Source organism: Acanthamoeba castellanii (genome assembly GCF_000313135.1).
Source record: "Acanthamoeba castellanii str. Neff unplaced genomic scaffold scf7180000084736, whole genome shotgun sequence".
Taxonomy (NCBI): domain Eukaryota; phylum Discosea; order Longamoebia; family Acanthamoebidae; genus Acanthamoeba; species Acanthamoeba castellanii.
In genome coordinates, this window is record NW_004457514.1 from 10855 (window position 1) to 27790 (window position 16936).

The 16936-nt window shown below is 61.2% G+C and overlaps 3 protein-coding genes and 1 pseudogene across 3 annotated transcripts in view; 2 read left to right on the forward strand and 2 right to left on the reverse strand.

The window, feature by feature from the left end:
• Window positions 1-206, forward strand: part of ACA1_166780 (uncharacterized protein) — a gene marked incomplete at both ends in the record, with an annotated part of 558 nt that extends 352 nt beyond the window's left edge. Inside the window, 2 exons of the mRNA XM_004340841.1 lie at window positions 1-29; window positions 102-206. The exon at window positions 1-29 is cut by the window's left edge and continues 4 nt beyond it. Of these exons, the coding sequence (XP_004340889.1) occupies window positions 1-29; window positions 102-206 (134 nt within the window). The remainder of the gene's footprint in view (window positions 30-101) is intronic.
• Window positions 207-698: 492 nt separating this feature from the next.
• Window positions 699-10147, forward strand: ACA1_166890 (annotated as a pseudogene).
• A 1030-nt stretch (window positions 10148-11177) lies between these two features.
• On the reverse strand, window positions 11178-14679 carry ACA1_166900 ('chromo' (CHRromatin Organization MOdifier) domain containing protein; the record flags this gene model as incomplete). The annotated part of the gene is made up of 8 exons (XM_004340842.1): window positions 11178-12566; window positions 12667-12837; window positions 12935-13048; window positions 13143-13236; window positions 13333-13508; window positions 13645-13824; window positions 13937-13999; window positions 14113-14679. 8 exons carry the CDS (start codon window positions 14677-14679, stop codon window positions 11178-11180), a joined length of 2754 nt encoding a protein of 917 aa, XP_004340890.1.
• A 262-nt stretch (window positions 14680-14941) lies between these two features.
• ACA1_166910 (amine oxidase family protein) lies at window positions 14942-16715 on the reverse strand (the record flags this gene model as incomplete). Its single annotated transcript, XM_004340843.1, has 5 exons — window positions 14942-15645; window positions 15706-15935; window positions 16010-16079; window positions 16149-16361; window positions 16460-16715. The coding sequence occupies 5 exons, from the start codon at window positions 16713-16715 to the stop codon at window positions 14942-14944; spliced, it is 1473 nt and encodes a 490-aa protein (XP_004340891.1).
• Window positions 16716-16936: the final 221 nt, after the last annotated feature.

Here is a 16936-nt window from a genome sequence, read left to right on the forward strand (position 1 = left end):
TCAAGAAGAAGATTGAGGAGTCTCCTTTGGTACGTACCTCCTTCTCAAGCCCACTTCCTGGTCCGACCCGACCTAACATCCATCCACTTTGCACTGTGCAGAAGCTCATGGAAGATTCGTTTGACAAGGAGAACGCGCCCTCCAAGGTGAAGCCCGCGACCGTGGCCAAGCGCACTCTCGGCCGACGCACCAAGCTCGTCAACTGAACAACTTCAGCTGCCACCTCTCCACACCATTCGATGCACACCATCGCCACACGGCCAAGGTTGGCCCTCAGGCCGGCGGCGAAGGGTAAGGTCAACGACCCCCTCCATGTACATAAACATTGATTCACACCCAGGAACAAGTTAGTGAACCGCGGTCACATGGCGCGTGGAGGGATCCAATGGGTGAGAGTGAACCGGAGCCACGCCGAAGAAGGGGATCCCTCGCAAGGCCAATCATTGCGCGGTTGTGATTGTTGCGGGGGTGGTGTTCGTACAACCTTGATGTTGGGTGATCGTCCTGCAGCTCCCATTGGCCCGCGCAACTTGCCTCTAATTAATACTCTCATTTTCCGCCCACTCACATAGCGCCGAGGCGATCCTTTCTTCTGACCCTTACCAGCCCTAAGGCCACTTCGCATCCGACCCACCGGCACATCAAGTCCACCACCGCCACTTGTACCATAACCACTCCACCATAGACTGACTGACAACATGACTCCTCCTCTGGGCCGCCTGCGATATTGGCAGCGGTCGGCGCTGGCCGCCATCGCCGTACTGGCCCTCGTCCTGCCTGCAGCCCTGGCCATCGCCGGACTGGGCGAAGTGGCGGACGATGAACTGCCCCTGCACTTCTACCACGCCTCCCTCTCAGAGGGTTCCGGCCTCCTCCAAGAGGAGCGGGTCAGCACCATCGAGAAGCCGGTCTACATCCCCTTGGACGAGCGGCAGGACACGGAACTGAAGAGGGCCGCTGCGTTCCGGTTCGCGTTCACGCATCTGTCGCCCCGCAAGTCGCGGTTCATCCTCTACCCGCAGTCGTTCTCCACCGATGCCGGGGTGCAGTTCGACCAGGGCGCCCTCATCTCGACCACTGCCGACGGGTTCGACAGTTCGTTCGCCTCCATCGCCGACCAGTCCAACATCGACCTCGGCAGCGCCAAGGCCCTCTACGACATCAGGTACTCACTCCATCCCCTCCTCCTAGAACATGTGTGGTGGTGACCAACTGTGGCGTTCCTTCATTTTGACAACTTATGGCTCATGTTGTCGATGGATCATGACAGCATTGCGATCCTGACCATCGAGGGCGAGTACAATGGTATGATCCGTCCGCTCACCTACGAGGCCTTCGACTACTGCGCGCCTCTGTACAACTACCTCAACACCAAGTACGCCCAGTGCTGGCGCTCGGCCGACTACTGGGCCTACATCGCCGCCGACTCTGCGCACGAGGCCACCAGCGTGGTCTACATCGACGAGACCGACGTTAAGTCCGGCCGGCTGCTCCTGCCCGATGGCTTCCCGCGCTTCGGCGCTCTGATCGTGCCCGACATCTACGCCGGCGCCGACGCGACCATCGCCGAGTTCCTCGGTGCGAGCGGACGCGAGCAGCTGCAGGCCTACCTCGACCAGGGCGGCCTCGTGTTCAGCTCGGGCAAGGGTGCTCTGCTGCTCCAGACCCTGGGCCTCGTGGCCGCGGGCACCCTCGACACGGGCGACACCCTGGTGCCCAAGCCCGGCCAGCTGTCGGCTGTCGTGACCGGCTGCGGGGAGATCGGCGCTGCCAGCGCCGAGGCCGAGTGGGTCCAGCGCGCCCTGTGCTTCTCACCCACCACCAACGGCTCGGCCGCGTCGGCCTCGCTGCAGTCGGCGCCGGTCGTCAGCGACGCTAATGCGTTCACGGTCGTGTCGCGGTGGAACGGCACCACGCTGCGCATCAAGAACGCGGCCGGCGCGGTGCGGAATGCGGAGCCGGACGGGGCCTACCCGCACATCATGTGGCAGCCGGTGGGCAAGGGCCAGCTCGTGCTGCACCTGGGCAATCCAGTGCTGGAGGAGGCCTCATTCGGGTGGTTCTTCGACGCGCTGTTCCTGGCGATGGCTGGGCCGATCATCATCGACACGGAGATCGTCTCGGGACTCACCACGATCCCCATATTCGAGCAGCTCAGCCTTGCGGTCAAGGCCGACCTCAAGAACCTCTTCAAAGACCCCCTCGGCGACGTCTCCTTCGTCATCTGGGTCGCTTCCGGCTTGCGGGTACGTTATGTTTCAGTTTGTTTGCGTTTGTGTTTCAATTTGCGTTTGCGTTTGCGTTTCGTTTTTATTTTTCTATCCTCACTATCAACTTCGCCAACAGCTGGATAGTCCCTTGCCGGCTGGCTGCTCGGTGGTGCCGAACACCCAGCGCACGGCGCCCGGTGCGGCACTCAATGCCTCGTACTACCTCGATTGTTCCCCCGGGGGAGGTTCGCTGGCGGCCTTCGGCGTGGTGTCGGCCACAGTCAACCTCTTCATCGAGGACGTGTCCATCACCCAGCAGGGCACCGGCATCCCGCTCGTGTACCCGCAGGTCAACTACACCGTGGCGGCGAGGGACAACGCGCCCGTGTTTGTTGACTGGGGTCCCGTCACTGTCGACGCCTACGAAGCCGCGCTGGTACCCTTCTTGCCCCCCCCCCCAATCCCACCTGCTGGCTTGTGCTCATTGACATCGACAGATTCGCTGTGATATGAATGCCGATCCTCTGGGCTTCTATCCCTGTACGAACTCCACTTCAGCAGCTTCGGCCTTCTGCTTGCTCACTGATCGTGGTGTCGTGTCGTGTCGTAGTGAGCGGCTCCGGCATTTACGTGGATAACGTGCTGACGGCCGAGAACAAGGCCAACACCAACGCGCTCGACGTGACGTTCATCAGCTACATTCCCCTCATCTCGCCCCTGGTGGACATCAGCAACCAGGCCGCCGTACGATTCCCTGTTTCTTTTTTAGTACATGCAAGGGACTTGTCTCACATGATCGTGCGTAGGTGGCAACGCTTGCGACGTTCGATTGGCAGTACTACGACCAGGCGATCAACAAGGTGGCCAACTACTCCTATCCCTTTGTCAGCCTCGACCCGCGCGACTACGACTACCTCGACTACGCCCTGCTCCTGCAGCGCGCGGCCCTGCTTGCCGCCGACTGGGACATCCCGGTGAAGAACAACAAGACCGTCCGCGACCCCGGCCTGTTCGGCAGCCTGCCCTCCGTGTCGGGCAATGTGTCGGACATCGCCAACTCAGGCCTTGCCAGCAACGCGCCGACCAGCACCCAGTTCGTGACTAACCAGGTCTTCTTCTCCGACGCCGACTCGTTCTACGGTCTGGGCGTGCCCCGCATGCTGGCCTTCTTGGAGCTGTCCGACCCGAGGGCCTTCGCGGCCTACGACGTGGCGGGCTCGTGGCCCTCGGGCTCGGCTCCGGCATCCATGCTCAACCCCTCCGGCACCGCGCTGCGCAAGAACATCGCGTTCGCCCGCTCCGATGTCTACTACTACAAGAACCGCGAGGGCCTGCCCCTGCCCGAGGGCCTCACCCCCACCAGCACCTTCTCGCTCGACCAGTACGAAGCCACCTCCAACGACTGCGTACGTGCCCACCTGCTTGCCATGCCATGCCATGCCATGCCATGCCATGCCATGCCATGCCATGCCATGCTGTTCTTCGGGCTTACAGTGTGATGGAACGGTGTCTGTTGCGTTGAACAGGGAGCGTCGACGGCGAGCAAGGTTGTGGCGAGCCACTTCGGCCGCGACCCGGGTGCGCATCCGCCGGCCTTCTCGCGCGGCTACCGCGGCGCCGAATGGCAGAACGAGTTGCTCCTCGACTGCGAAAAGCGCGAGGGCCAGGTCGACCTCGACGCCCTGCCCACCTCCGGCCCGATCCGCAAGGTCCACTACACCGTCCCCTTCACCGACAACTCGTACGTACTCCCTTGAACGATCACCGTTGCGTCAAGCCTTGGTGAATGAACGGTTTGGTGGCTTGGCTGCAGGATCACGTCGGGTGACGATGTGATGGGGTTCATCAAGGACACGAGCGTCGCCCTGCAGACGGAGTGGTACTACTCCCCGAAGACCGCCGAGGGCGTGGCCCGCTTCGGCGAATACCGAGACGTGCGCATCGTGCCCGTGTGGTACGCCACGTTCGAGCTCAACCCCAACACGACTCGCAAAGGTGCGTCTCCCCTACTGCCCTCTCCCCCTGGTGATCCCGTGATCGTGACCGAAATTTGGCCGCAGGCGGCTCTTTCACGTTCACGCTGCCATCGGCGACCTTCTGGGAGGCCGGCGATGACCCTGTGGGCAACAACTACATCAGCTACGGTGCCGACCAGGTGGCGATTACGTCGACGACCTACGACGCAGCGACCAGGGTAATCACGACCTATTTCAAGCGGGGCAACATGCCCAACGAGGCCTACGGCAAGAGCAGCCAGATGACCGTCACTCTCGAGCGCCTGCGTGGCTCGCTGGCGACCGCCCCCGCCGTTCCCTTCGGCCTGGAGGAGCTGGTCTACGATCTCTCGATCCCCGCACCCCACCAGTCCTACCGCACGCAGACCCCGGTACAGCCCTCAACCTTCCCCCTTGAGCCAAGTCCACGCCCAACGGTGTGTGCCTAACCACGCGCGTGGCACTCGCACAGAGCGCGCCGACGGTGACGTTCAGTCAGATCATGGCGTTCTCGCTCCCTGCCCTCCGTCTGGAGTACAAGCTGAAGCGCGGAGAGGACAACAACGAAACCTTCGCCCTGCCCTACGAGTCGTTCGAACCCTTCAGTACGTGTTTCCTCGTGGCCGCATAACCCCCCCCCCCAAACGTACGAGCCCGGGCGCTGATTGTGTGTTCGTTCATCAACGGGTGACCAGTGCGCAACGGAATGTACTTCCAGGAGCTGCGAGCCCATCAGACGGTGTGGGGCAGCGCCGAGATCCACCCCGACCACGGCGATCCCGGCCTCGTCACCACCAACGGCGCCTTCTCCCTGCTGGCCAGCCTGGGCATCTCCTCCATCCCCTTCCGCGAGTACCTGGTACACCTCCTGGAACGTTTTTCTTTTTCCTTTTCCTTTTCTTTCCTTTGTTGAAATCACCAACACCACACACCACATGTTGTGCATCATCAGACCACGGGCGCCGGGCAGCTGATTCCCTTGGCCGCCGAGACCTCCCGTGTCGAGTGGACCGATATCTGGGACCGGCCGTGGTCGCAGCCGGTGCGTTCTACCTTTGTCGACGCGGCCCCGATCCCCGGACCGCTGCGCAACTTCCAGATGACGACCACATACGAGCTGCTCGACCCGACCACGGGCGATCGCACGCTCCAGTGGCAGTCCGACCAGGACCTCGTCGTGCGCGCCCAGGTCAAGGTGCTCAACAACTACGAGAAGTGGTTCGAGCACACCGACTGCGAGGCCAATCAGGTCATGCAGCTCGGCAAGTCCTTCTACCCGGTCGTCTACGGCGACACCACCGTCGACAACGAGGTCACCGACCTCAACTCCAAGACCCAGGTACCCTGTTTTTTCCCGTAGAGGCTCTTGCTTGTAGTGTCGGCTCTAACTCCTATATTCATTTCCTCCACTGTTGCAGTGGATCAGCTACGGTCACAAGTCGGGCTACGGCGTGTGCCTGCAGGACGGCACCGTGACACTCAGCGGTGTGTCTATCAGCTCGCCTCAGCGTCAGAGCATCGAGGACGTCCAGATCTGCTCCGAGTCCAAGCCGTACGTACCACCATCATCATCAAAGCCGATCTCACACGCTAAGCTCGTGCGCTTCTCGGCTCGGCAGGCTCAACCAGTGCAAGAACCTGACGCTGGGCCTTCCGACCCTGAAAGGGCGTCCCTCATCGGTCACATCGCCCACCGGCAGCGGGTGGAACTACGCCACGCAGGTGGCCGACCACTGGCCCGCCGGCTACATTCTGGAGGACATGTGGGACTTCACCCACACCGACTACTGGGACTCCCAGTTCGGCAAGGGGTACCCGTGGCATTTCGACAACCCGCTCCCGAGCGCCGACTCCCACAACCCGAAGCCCTTGAACCTCATCGCCTTCTCGATCTTTAAGGTGCGTGTGTGCTTGTGTGTGTGTGTGTGTGTGTGTGTTTTTCGGAACTGCGTTGCGCTGATTCCGCCTTGATCGCACAGGGTGTGGGCTACGAGGTCTCGTACTCCAGCAATCAGACCCACGCCAACTTCCCCGGCAAGATGTACGCCTTCAACTCAGTCACCTGTCCCATAGGGTCGCAACCCGAGTGAATGACTCACCGCACGCATGGGGTGGGGCAGGGGCTGGTGGAGCGACCAGCTGCAGAACAAGGACGACACGCTGGTGGCCGGTCAGGCCAAGTCGCTGGCTGTCTCAGTCGGCGCGGCGGAGCAGATCCCGGCGTGGATCGGTCTGGACCAGATCACCAGTCCGGCCGGTCTGGGAGATCAGGTCAAATCCAACATCTACGTCTGCGAATTCAACCCCCAGCGCGTCCAGGTACGCAATAGCATTTTCTGTGACTGTCATCCCAGTCCCTAACTGCTCTCTTTCTCTCTCTCTCTCTCTCTTTCTCTGTCTCTCTCACACACACCACCGTAGATCGACCCGAAGAACTCACGCCACGCCTATCTGGCCAACGTCGTCCGCAACAACATCGTACCGGTCGACCCGACGCTGTCGGCCAGCGACCCGCGCCTCTCCAGCTACGACTGCCAGTCGCCCGGCTACTCGCCGGCCAACATCTCGCAGTTCAACAACTACCTCCCGACCGACACGGCGCGCGACTGGCTTTACTTCGCGGCCAACCTCCGCGGCGGCGCCAAGGAGGATCTCAACGTGCTCTACGCCCTGCAGCCCATGGACGGCGTCCACCGCGAGGGCATCACCCCAGTCGTCGACGGCGGCCGCTTCACCTACTGGAACCCCTCGCTCGGCCCCAACGCCTTCGCCGACGTCGACAACCCGGTCTCGACCGTGCTCGCCACGCGCACCGACCTCGAGGTCACCAACGCCATCTTCCCCACGTCGCTCCCGACCTTCAACGCCACGCTTGTCCAGCTGCTCGACCTGTCGGACCCGGACGAGATCGAGCGGACCTGGACGTCGTCGATCTACTACAACAGCCACGGCTTCGGCGACGCGCAGGTGTCGGTCTACGTGGGCGGCTACAAGGGCACGGAGGCCATCGTGAGCCCCGGCGTCACGACCTACGTGAAGGTGACCTTCGCCAACAACGCCGGGTTCAATTGGAACCTCCTGGCCAGCGCCATCGACTTCGTGTACGAGGGCTCGGCCCCGATCAGCGCCAACGATCTGATGTACCGCTACAAGCACGCCATCCAGGCCCCCATCTCGTTCAACTTCATGGACGTGACGGTACGTACTGAAGCAACCCTCTCTGCGCCATCATGGGGTGGGTGTGACGATAAACTCACGCTCACCGTTTTGCTGCATCTCTCAGATCCCGGCCGAGTACAAGCCCTACATCAGCATCAAGCCGTCCAACCACAACATCGACACCGCGCCGCTTCAGGTTCGCTCCACACACACACACACGCACACGCACACGCACACACACACACACACACACACAACACAGTTACTAAACGCTGTTGTCTTGTGGTTTGATGCAGTTTGACTTCCAGTCCATCAACGTGGCCACCATCCGTGACGGGTTTAAGGGCGACTACTACTACCAGCTCACCGTGGCCGCGAACATCCCCGACAGCCTGAGGGGCAAGCTCATCGCCCTCAACGTGACCCTCAAGCCGCAGTTCTTCGACCGACTGCCCGGCCCCACCGACCCCTGTACCTACCCTAACCTACCCCTGTCGTCTCCCTCGCCTTTGTCGCCCAGTTTGGTACAGGACTCAACACCTTTCGTGCCACAGGGCATCCACGACTACCAGCTATCGATCCCGCAGATCATGTTCGGCGTTCCGCTGGACGCGGCGTCGCAGTGGCCCGACGAGGTGTTATGGACCAGCGGATTCGCCCACAACCTCAAGTTCACTCACACCATCAACTCCGACTTCAAGGTTCTCCATTCTATTCTATTCTATTCCCTGCACCCTCGATCGCGGCTTGGCGTTCCAACACGGACACTGACACTGACACTGACGGTGCACGGCCAACCGCAGGTGCAAGGAGTGTACTCGGTCAATGAATCGGACGTCAACCAGCTGGCCCTCGTGGCCTCGGAGCAGGACAATCGCGAGGCGGCCATCGACTCGTTCTGGCAGGGCCTCAAGACCCAGGGCCGCACCGCCGTGCCCTTCACCGTCTCTACTGCCGGTTCCCAGACCGTGGTACGACACTGTGGCGCACTCGCTCCCACCAGGCACACAGACGTGGGGGCGGGGAGCGCTGACCGATTCGTTCGCTCCTGCGCAGGTGACGTACCGGCTGAGCGTGTTCGGCGCCAAGTTCCCGTTCCCCCGCACAGCCGGTCCCGACCTGGCGCAGCTGTACCTCCTCGTGCGTACCGTGGCGCCCCAGCTGCCCTACGGATGGAACGCCGCCTCCTACGGCGCCACCGCCACCTTCCTGGACAACGTTGGCAAGCAGGTGCGTTGTGTGTGCGTGTGTGTGTGTGCGTGTGTGTGCGTGTGCGTGTGCGTGCGTGTGTGTGTGTGTGTGTGTGCGTGCGTGTAGCGAGTTGTCCAGTTCACTGACCCTTCCGCCCCCGCGCGTTCCAGAAACAAGCGAAGGCGACCAACACACTGTACGTGCGGGCCTCGGGTCCCTGGATCGACATCTCCTACTCCGGCAGCATCGTCACGCCCGAGGGCATCGTGATCTACAACCAGCAGCTCTACCAGTCCAACAGCGGTGTCGCCAAGGTGGACGTGACGGCGACCAACAGCGGCAGCGACACGGCGTTCGACACCGACATCGTGCTGCTGCTGCCCAAGAAGACGTCGCTGCTGACGGATGGCCTCGAATACGACGCCACGACCACGCCCGACTCGACCGTCGTCTCGGGCGGCACGCGCGTGGTCATCCGCACCGGCGCCACGCTGGCCCCGGGCGAGTTCTTCACCGTGGGCGTGAGCATCCGCTTCGAGGGCGCCTCCGCGCGCCTCTCCAACAAGCGGGCCACGAGCTCGAGCAACCGCACCGTGATCTCCAACTCGGGCGCCAACCTGGCCCTGACGGCCGCCGACGACGCGGCCAAGTTCTCCGCGCTCGAGTACAACCCGTACCAGATCGGCCTCACCGCGGACTCGGCCTACGAGGCCACGCTGAGCGGCAGCGAGCACGACGGCGTGGCCCGGCTCAACGTGAGCTACAGCGGGGTGGTCCTGCCCGTCGAGTACGTGTGGTACCGCCGCAACACCAGCGACGAGTCGGCCCCCTTCGCCGAGTTTGCGCGCACCAACGGCACAGTGCTGGCCAACGACATTGACGGCATCTACCCCGTCGAGTACAAGGTGGCGATCGTCTACACCGCCGCCGCTACGGGAGCCCAGGCCGTGACGCAGACCAACATCGTTCAGTTCAACGACGGCGACGACCGCGGAGCCCTGTTCTGGTTCCTCGTGATCGGCCTGCCGCTGATCGGCACCTGCCTCGCCCTCACCGCCCTCGCGCTGCTCCTCCTCCTGGCCGCCATCATCCGCAGTACGCACCGACCCACACCCCTACGCAATGCGCCCTCCCGTACAGTCTCTAAGTCGTGTAATTGTGTGGCCACGCCCAGGGCGCCGCAACCGCGACCATCTGGACAGCTACGACGCTGAGGCCAGCCGCGGTGCTGACGCTTCCGTTGCTGCCGCCGCGGGTGGTGCCGGAGCCGCAGCGGCATCTGCCAAGGCGCCCCGCCGCAGCTTCTTCGGGCTGGGTCCCGTGGTGGTGCCCGACGCCGAGGGCCACACGCCAAAGGGACGCTGGGTCGTCGACATGGACTACCTCTTCACCGGCGCGCGGAGAGTAGTGGTGAAGGACGGCAATCCGACGTCGAACAAGCCGCCGGAGGACTGGGTCGACCCGGGCTCGGACAACAGCGCCGACGAGCTGGACGACCTGTCTAGCGGCCGCGCAGGTGGCAGCGCCGGCGGCTCCGAGGGTGAACGCCAGCGCAAGCCCGGCTTCTTCCGTCGCATCTTCCGCTGCTTCTGAGCCACGACTACTTTTTCCTTTTTAAAATTGAAAATAATAAAAAAAAATACAGAAAATACAGAAAGAGCGAAGATGGAAGGGCTGCCGAGGGAGCTGGTGTGGGATGTGGTTGGTCGTCTGCCGGTGCGCGACGTGCTTCTAGGGGTGGGCCCCTTTGGGGACAGGCGAGGTCCCACGTCCATGTACGCCGACCATCCAGAAGCCTGTTCTTCGGATCACTTGAAACCTGATAGAGGCTGAGGTGCCAGTAAAAGCCATACTAACTCGCGGGTACAAGAACGAACCCCTGTGATGGGACGATCCACCAGCACTATGGTGGCATTCCAACTGTTCCTGGGCATCACCAGCTTGGCCCTCCGCTTTTGCTTGTCGAGCACCAATATCTTGTGGCCTGCCTGACACTGCACTTTTTCTTGGTCGCTGTCGGTCTCGCACACCAGCAATGCAGCCTTCGGCGCAGACAAGCCGACATGGAGAGTCGTGTCGCTCGCGAAGCGCCAGCACTCCAGTCCTGGGTTTGTGGGCGCACTTCGTGAGCAATGAGGGGGTTAGGGCCTAGTGAGCTCCACGAATGCAGGGTGCTCGTGACATTGCACATGTGCTAGCACATGCGCCAGGTGCTCGTGACATTGGTACACTTCTCATCAGTTCCCAAGCAATTCTTGCCACGGGGAGCAAGCAGGCCATGCTGAAGTTGCCTTCACCACAGGCTTCAAAGAAGGTCAAGAAGTGGCAGTGGTGGTGGAGAATGACACCGCCTTCTTCTTTGTGGACAACACTTTGGTACCGCTCAGCAGCCAACTTTCCGAAACCATGCTTTGCACGATTGTCTCAGGACTTAAACTGTCCGATTGGGACATGCAGCGAGCCAGACCCTTTGACCTGAGCAAGCTCGTGCGGCCCTGGCATTTCTTTTGGGGCACAGATGGGTCTGGTGCAGCTGTCGCCATCTTGCCACCAACCGCTAGTCAACTCCAGTGCTAGCCAGTGAGACCAGTCTGAACTGAGCTATTTGTGTGGAAACATTTGGTCACTTGGCTGGAGAGGGTGGCGAAGACTTGCGCTTCTTCTTAGCGCTAGGCGGGCCGCTGTGTAGCAGGAAGTCGGTGAAGTAGGCCATGTTGGGGTTGCGCTGCCTCTTGCGCGGCACCGCCGTGTCCCAGTACAGCGGTCGCTCCGGCTCCTCTTCGTCCTTGTCCTTCTCCTCGCCTTCGGGCCGCACCTTCTCGCCCTCATCGCTTTTTGCTTTCCTCTTCTTCTCTTCTTTTGCCTTGCCCTGCTTCTTCGTTTCGTTCTTCTTCGTCTTCTTCTGTTTGGTGGCTTCGCCCTTCTTCTCCTTCGTGGTACTCGCCTTCCGCGTCTTCTTCTTCTCCTTGCCTTTCTCCTTCTTCTTCTCTTTCTCTGTTGCAGCCTTCGCATTGGACTTTCCTGTTGTCGATGTCGTTGATGTTGACTTCCTGGCGTTCGCCCGCTGCGCTTCTCCGCGCACCTCGCCGTTGCCCAGGATGATGAAGTTGTCCGACAGGAGTATGGGCGCGCTCCGCCGCCTCTTGCCCTTCTCCACCGGCTCGTCCCAGTAGAGCGTCTTCGGTCGCTCGTCCTCCTCCATTCCCGCCTTCTCTTCTTCCTTCTCCTCCTTCTCCTCTCCGTCGCTCTCCGCCTTCTTTCTTTTCCTTCCGCCGGTCGGCTTGGCGGCGGCCTTCGCCATCACCGGCTCTGCCTCCTCGTCGGCTCGACCTCCGCGAACCCGCTTGGCCAGCCGCGGCGACTTGCGGCCGACTGCTGCCTTCGAGGCCTCGGGCTGGGCTTCCTGCTTTTGCCTCGGGCTCTTCCGAACATCCTGTTTCGCCTCTTCTGCCTCCTTCTTGGTGCCCTTGGGGCCCTTCTTGGTCGCGGCCGCCTTGCCGCCCTTCGCTTTCGAAGCCTTCGCCACCTTCGTATTCGCCTTCTTCTTCCCCTTCGTCTTCGTCTTCTTCTCGTCTTCGTTCTCCTCGTCGTCTTCGTTCTTTGCCGATGTCTTGGTCGTCTTCGTCTTCTTGGTTGCCTGGGTGGGCAGCACCTCCTTGGCCTTCCGCTTCTTCTTGGCATTCGCGCGCTGCTCGGCTGTCGTCGTCGTCGTCGTGGCATCAGCCGCGCCGCTGCCGTCCTCGTCATCGCCGGCGCCGTCCGAGCGGCGGGGTCCTCTGCCAGTACCCACCACCAGCCTGGGCCGCCCTCGCCCACGGCCCTTGGGCCTGCCAGGTCGGCGCGTCTGCCATTCCGCTACCTTCTCCTCCTCCTCTTCTTCCTCCTCACCTTCGTCCTCTTCCTTCCCTTTCTCCTTCTCCTCCTTGTCCGCGTTGGCGGGGGGATCGTCCACGATCTTCTTCTTCCGCCCACGCTTGGCATGAAGCGGCAGCTTGTTGCGGATGTGGTACTCCTGTTCAACACAACGGTCGGGAGTGGCGACACACACGTCAGCACCGGGCTATGCCAAGAGCGAAAGAAGAGGAGGAGGGCGGGGGAGAGATGCGCAGCACCTTGATGAGGTGAGGGCAGTTGAGGTGGGCGGCGGGCTCCCACGTGTTGAGTTCGTAGCCATAGCCCAGCCACTTGATGAGATACTCGAGTCCCCTCGGTGTCGACCGGTGCTCAACAATGGCCTCCACGTAGTACAGGTCACCCTTCAGATCTGCACTGATTTCCTCCGCCTGCTTGTGCGACACACACAACACACGACATAACACACACACACACACACGTAAGCCAGAGAATACAGGGAGAGAGTGCGGACGGGCTGCTGGGTACCTGCGCGGAGGCGGAAGTGGTGATGGGCGCCGAAGGTCGGATGCCCTCCTTGATCTCCTTTTCGATGTTCTCCTTCATCTTCTTCAGCTCCTCCTCCGAGACCGCAGGCTTCTCCTAATCAGGTCATCGACGCAAGAGTTCAGTGGTGAGCGTATGATTCCAACAGCGCCGCGCGTGCGTGCATGAGACGGGAAAAAAAGACGCGCACCTGGCGATCCTTTTGCAGGTACTCGGCCACCGACGAGTACTTCTGGAGAATGGCCGTGTCCAACACTCCCGTAGGCGCCTGCCCGCGCTTCTTCCTGGGGTGTACATCGCCGCCCGCCCGACCGGTGTGAGAAACACACGCGAGCAACACCAGAGCTGGTGGGTGGGTGGTGGCGGGTGGCGGGATATACCGGCAGAAGGAGCAGTTGCATACGCCCCGGCACGAAGGGCAGAGCCAGACGGGGTCCTTGCGCACCTCGTCGAGGGCCTCGCCGTAGCGATTCCACAGGCACCGCCGACAGTAGTGATGGCGCGCCGGCGTGTGAATCCGAAACTCATTGGCGCACGTCGTCTTCTCGTCCACCGTCTTTTGCCGGCAGTGAACCGCACACACCGCACACGCACACGCACACGCATACGCACACGCACAGAGTGTCAGGGTGCCCGACATGCGCCCGAGCAAGAGGAATGCAAGCTTGAGATGAGTAATGGAATGCAGGCACACACCTGCACTGGTGGCAGGTGATGCCACGGTCGGAGTCGTAGAGGCGGGACCCGATCCACTTGTTGGAGTTGCGCGCGTTCCTCTGCTCCTCGGTCTCCTCGCCCTCGGCTTCCTCCGCGTCCTCCTTCTCCCGCTCCCGTCGCGCCTTCTTCCTCGCCTTCTTCTCCGCAGCCAGTATCTGTGTACCCATGGGGCCGTGAGCCCTCCGTGTGTGTGTCGTGTGTGCGTGTGTGCGTGTGTGCGTGTGTGTGGTGTGCGTCATAAGCGTGTGAGAAGGCCTTGAATTGTACCTGAGCCTGTTCTTCTGGTGGGAGGGTCTTGAAGAACGAGTTCTCGGCATACGACCGCCTCGACTGTGCACGACACACACACACATGAGATTCGGTGCGAGAGCGAGAGAGCACTCTCAGCTCGAGGTGCCCCAGCGACTATGCCACACCGAGCAAAGCGGGTGGCTGGTCGATACCTTGGTCTGGAGGCGAGACGAGGTGCGGGTGGGGGTGTCGACGTTCCGCTTTTGGCGGGGCTTGTACTTGCGCTTGGGGGTCTGCAGGGAGAACCCGGCGGCCACGGGGGCGGCGTCGGACAAGGGCAGCAGGGCTGATGAAGATGAAGATGTGGAGGAGGCGGTGGTTGCAGTCGAGGTGGAGGGAGAGGTGCCGAAGGGTACGGCCATGGCCGAGGGGTCGACGAGGAGACCCAGCTGGCGCAGCATGGCCTGATTGCGTTCGATGTTGCGCTGCCGCTGCGCTTCATAATCGTTTTCCTCATCGCTTGCCCCACCTTCCTCTTCCTCCTCCTCCTCTTCTTCACTTTGTTCGCTTTCCTCGTCCTCCTCTTTTACCTCGTCGGCCGCATCTTCTTCGCCTTCTTCTTCTTCGTTCTCTTCCTCTTGCCCATCCTCTCGCACCTGGTTGTTTTCTGCCGATGAGCCAATCGCCCCCTCGAGATTTTCCCTATCACCTGCCTCTACAGCGTTGGCAGCAGCGTCATCCATGTTGTTCTGGTCGTTGGTTTCGCTGGGCACGTCCATTGCCGGCACCCTTCTGCCTAGCAGCCTTGTCCCGTAACTTCGAATCGACTAAGTTCTCCTTTGCCAAGTGGCTCCCTTCTCACAGATTCGAATGCGAACTGTGACCAGCCGCGGCAGTGGATCGACGAAACGTCGATCTTCTTCTGCTTCCGATGCGCTTCCGGAGTTTTTCTTTTTTCTCTGTCTTTTTCTTTGTTCTCTTTGTTTCCTTGGCGGCACAATCCGTGCGCCTGGCGTGGTGTGCGGTGGTGGTGCTGAGATTTCACAAGTAGGGCTGCGGTGAGTTGCCTGTGCCAGTTGGCCCCAGCAGGTGTGCGCTCTCAGCTGCTGCGGCGGCGGCGGCGGCGGCGGCGTTGGAGTTCTTGGTGCTGGGGTAGAGGGAGGACTTGCGGCCGTAGGGACTCCACCCGCTCGATTCGAGCCGGCCGATGTCGCGATCGGCGTCCTGCAGGAGCTCTTCCTCGTCGTCATCGTAGTAGTCGACACCGTCGCTGCTGATCTCTCGTCGCTCCATCTTCTTCTTGCCGGCGCGCAGCTCTTCCATGGACGGGAGCGATTCGTAGCTGCTCATGGGAGTGGCCCCGTAGACGTCGTCGTTTTCGTCCTCGTCGTCGCTGTCGAAGATGTAGCCCTTGTTCTCGACATCGACCAGCTTCTCGCCGAGCTTGGCCAGCAGCAGGAAGAGGCCCGTCGTCGTCACAATGATGACCACGACGAAGAAGATGATGTCGGTGTTGATCGTCAACGTCGAGATCGCGTAGACAAACTGGGCCAGGGCTACGAGGTAGATGACCCCGCTGACCCAGGTGCGATTGACAAAGGAGAGGCAGACCGTGCCCAGGGGCGCGCCCAGCGAGACGAACGGCAGGGAGGCAACCCAGTCCAGCACTGCCGCCTGTTGGAAGCCGCCCATGAAAAGCAGCTTGAACGCGACTGCCACCAACGAGTTGATCATCTGTATGACCACTGATGGTGAACGTGACGGTTAGACACTCCTCACACAACACGCGCACACACAGGGCTTACCTCCGGTGGGTGCGGCGGTGTTGACGTGAATGCGGAAGAACAGCGCCAGACAGCTGAAAACGCTGAGGTCGAGCCCCGTGCCGAACATGGCCGTAAGCATGCCCCCGCAGAAGCCCGTGACCATGAGGACGAACGCCTTCCAGTTGCTGCAGTTGGGTATCTCCAGGTGCGTCTCCTTATCGCACTCGCGCCGCAGCCAGAACACCGCCGCCCCAAACCCGATCCATAGGCTGCATCACGCAACATACGCCATTCAGAATAGTCGTCACGCGAGGAAAGACGAACGCACAAGAGAAGAGCGCACCTCACAAAGTTCATGATGGCTTCTGTGTCGTGCACCAACGGAGCGATCCACTGCAACGCAAACACAAGGCCTGCAGACTGGCACGTCAGTCAAGCATGCAAATGCGGCCACAAACGCGTGTTGAGACGGCGATTCGCACCGAAGGCGCCACCGACGGAGGAGAAGAGGATTGCGTTGGTTTCGAGAGGGATGTTCTGGTAGATGATGGCAAAGCTCGCACCGGACAGGACCACCGCCTGTGTGAGGAGCGCAAAGTCGCGTGCCACCAGCGGTGCGATGGCGAAGAGGAGGGTCATCACGGGAAACGACAGTCCTCCCGTTCCCTGCGACAGGAAGCCCGCCACGAGGCTGGCTGCGGCGCATGGGCACCACCCACATTGACACATTGTGTGAACAACATGTCATGATCACACATGAAGTGAGAGCAGAGAGAACAGTATGGCGCGGTACCGAAGAGCATGGCGACAACGAGGAAGTAGCGGTCAGTGTAGAGGTGCCATTGGTTGAGCCCACCGATACAGGGGAACCACACGGCCCAAACGAGAAGGAGGGGCAGCAAGGTGGCGATATACCACGGTCGTTTGTGGACGAAGTGGGAGTAGAAGCGCGTTCGCTGCCACCACGACTTCTTCTTGGTGGTGCCCCTTCCCTTTGGCAAATCGTAGCATATTCGAAATGGGAGCTGCAGCAGCTTATGTAGGACCATGGCTGGTTGGCGATGAACGAGATGGAAGACAAGATTGGGGCCGGAAAGATAAAAATAATAAAACAAGAAGATTGAGATGAGATGTTCTACGATTGTACGGCTGGCGTGATCATGTGATGCGAGGGGCGTCAGAAGTTACTTTTCAGGTCTTTGATGTGTGTTCTACACATTTGTGGCGGGAAGCTAGAATGGTTACTGGCCACGCGTGATTGGCCTGCCGG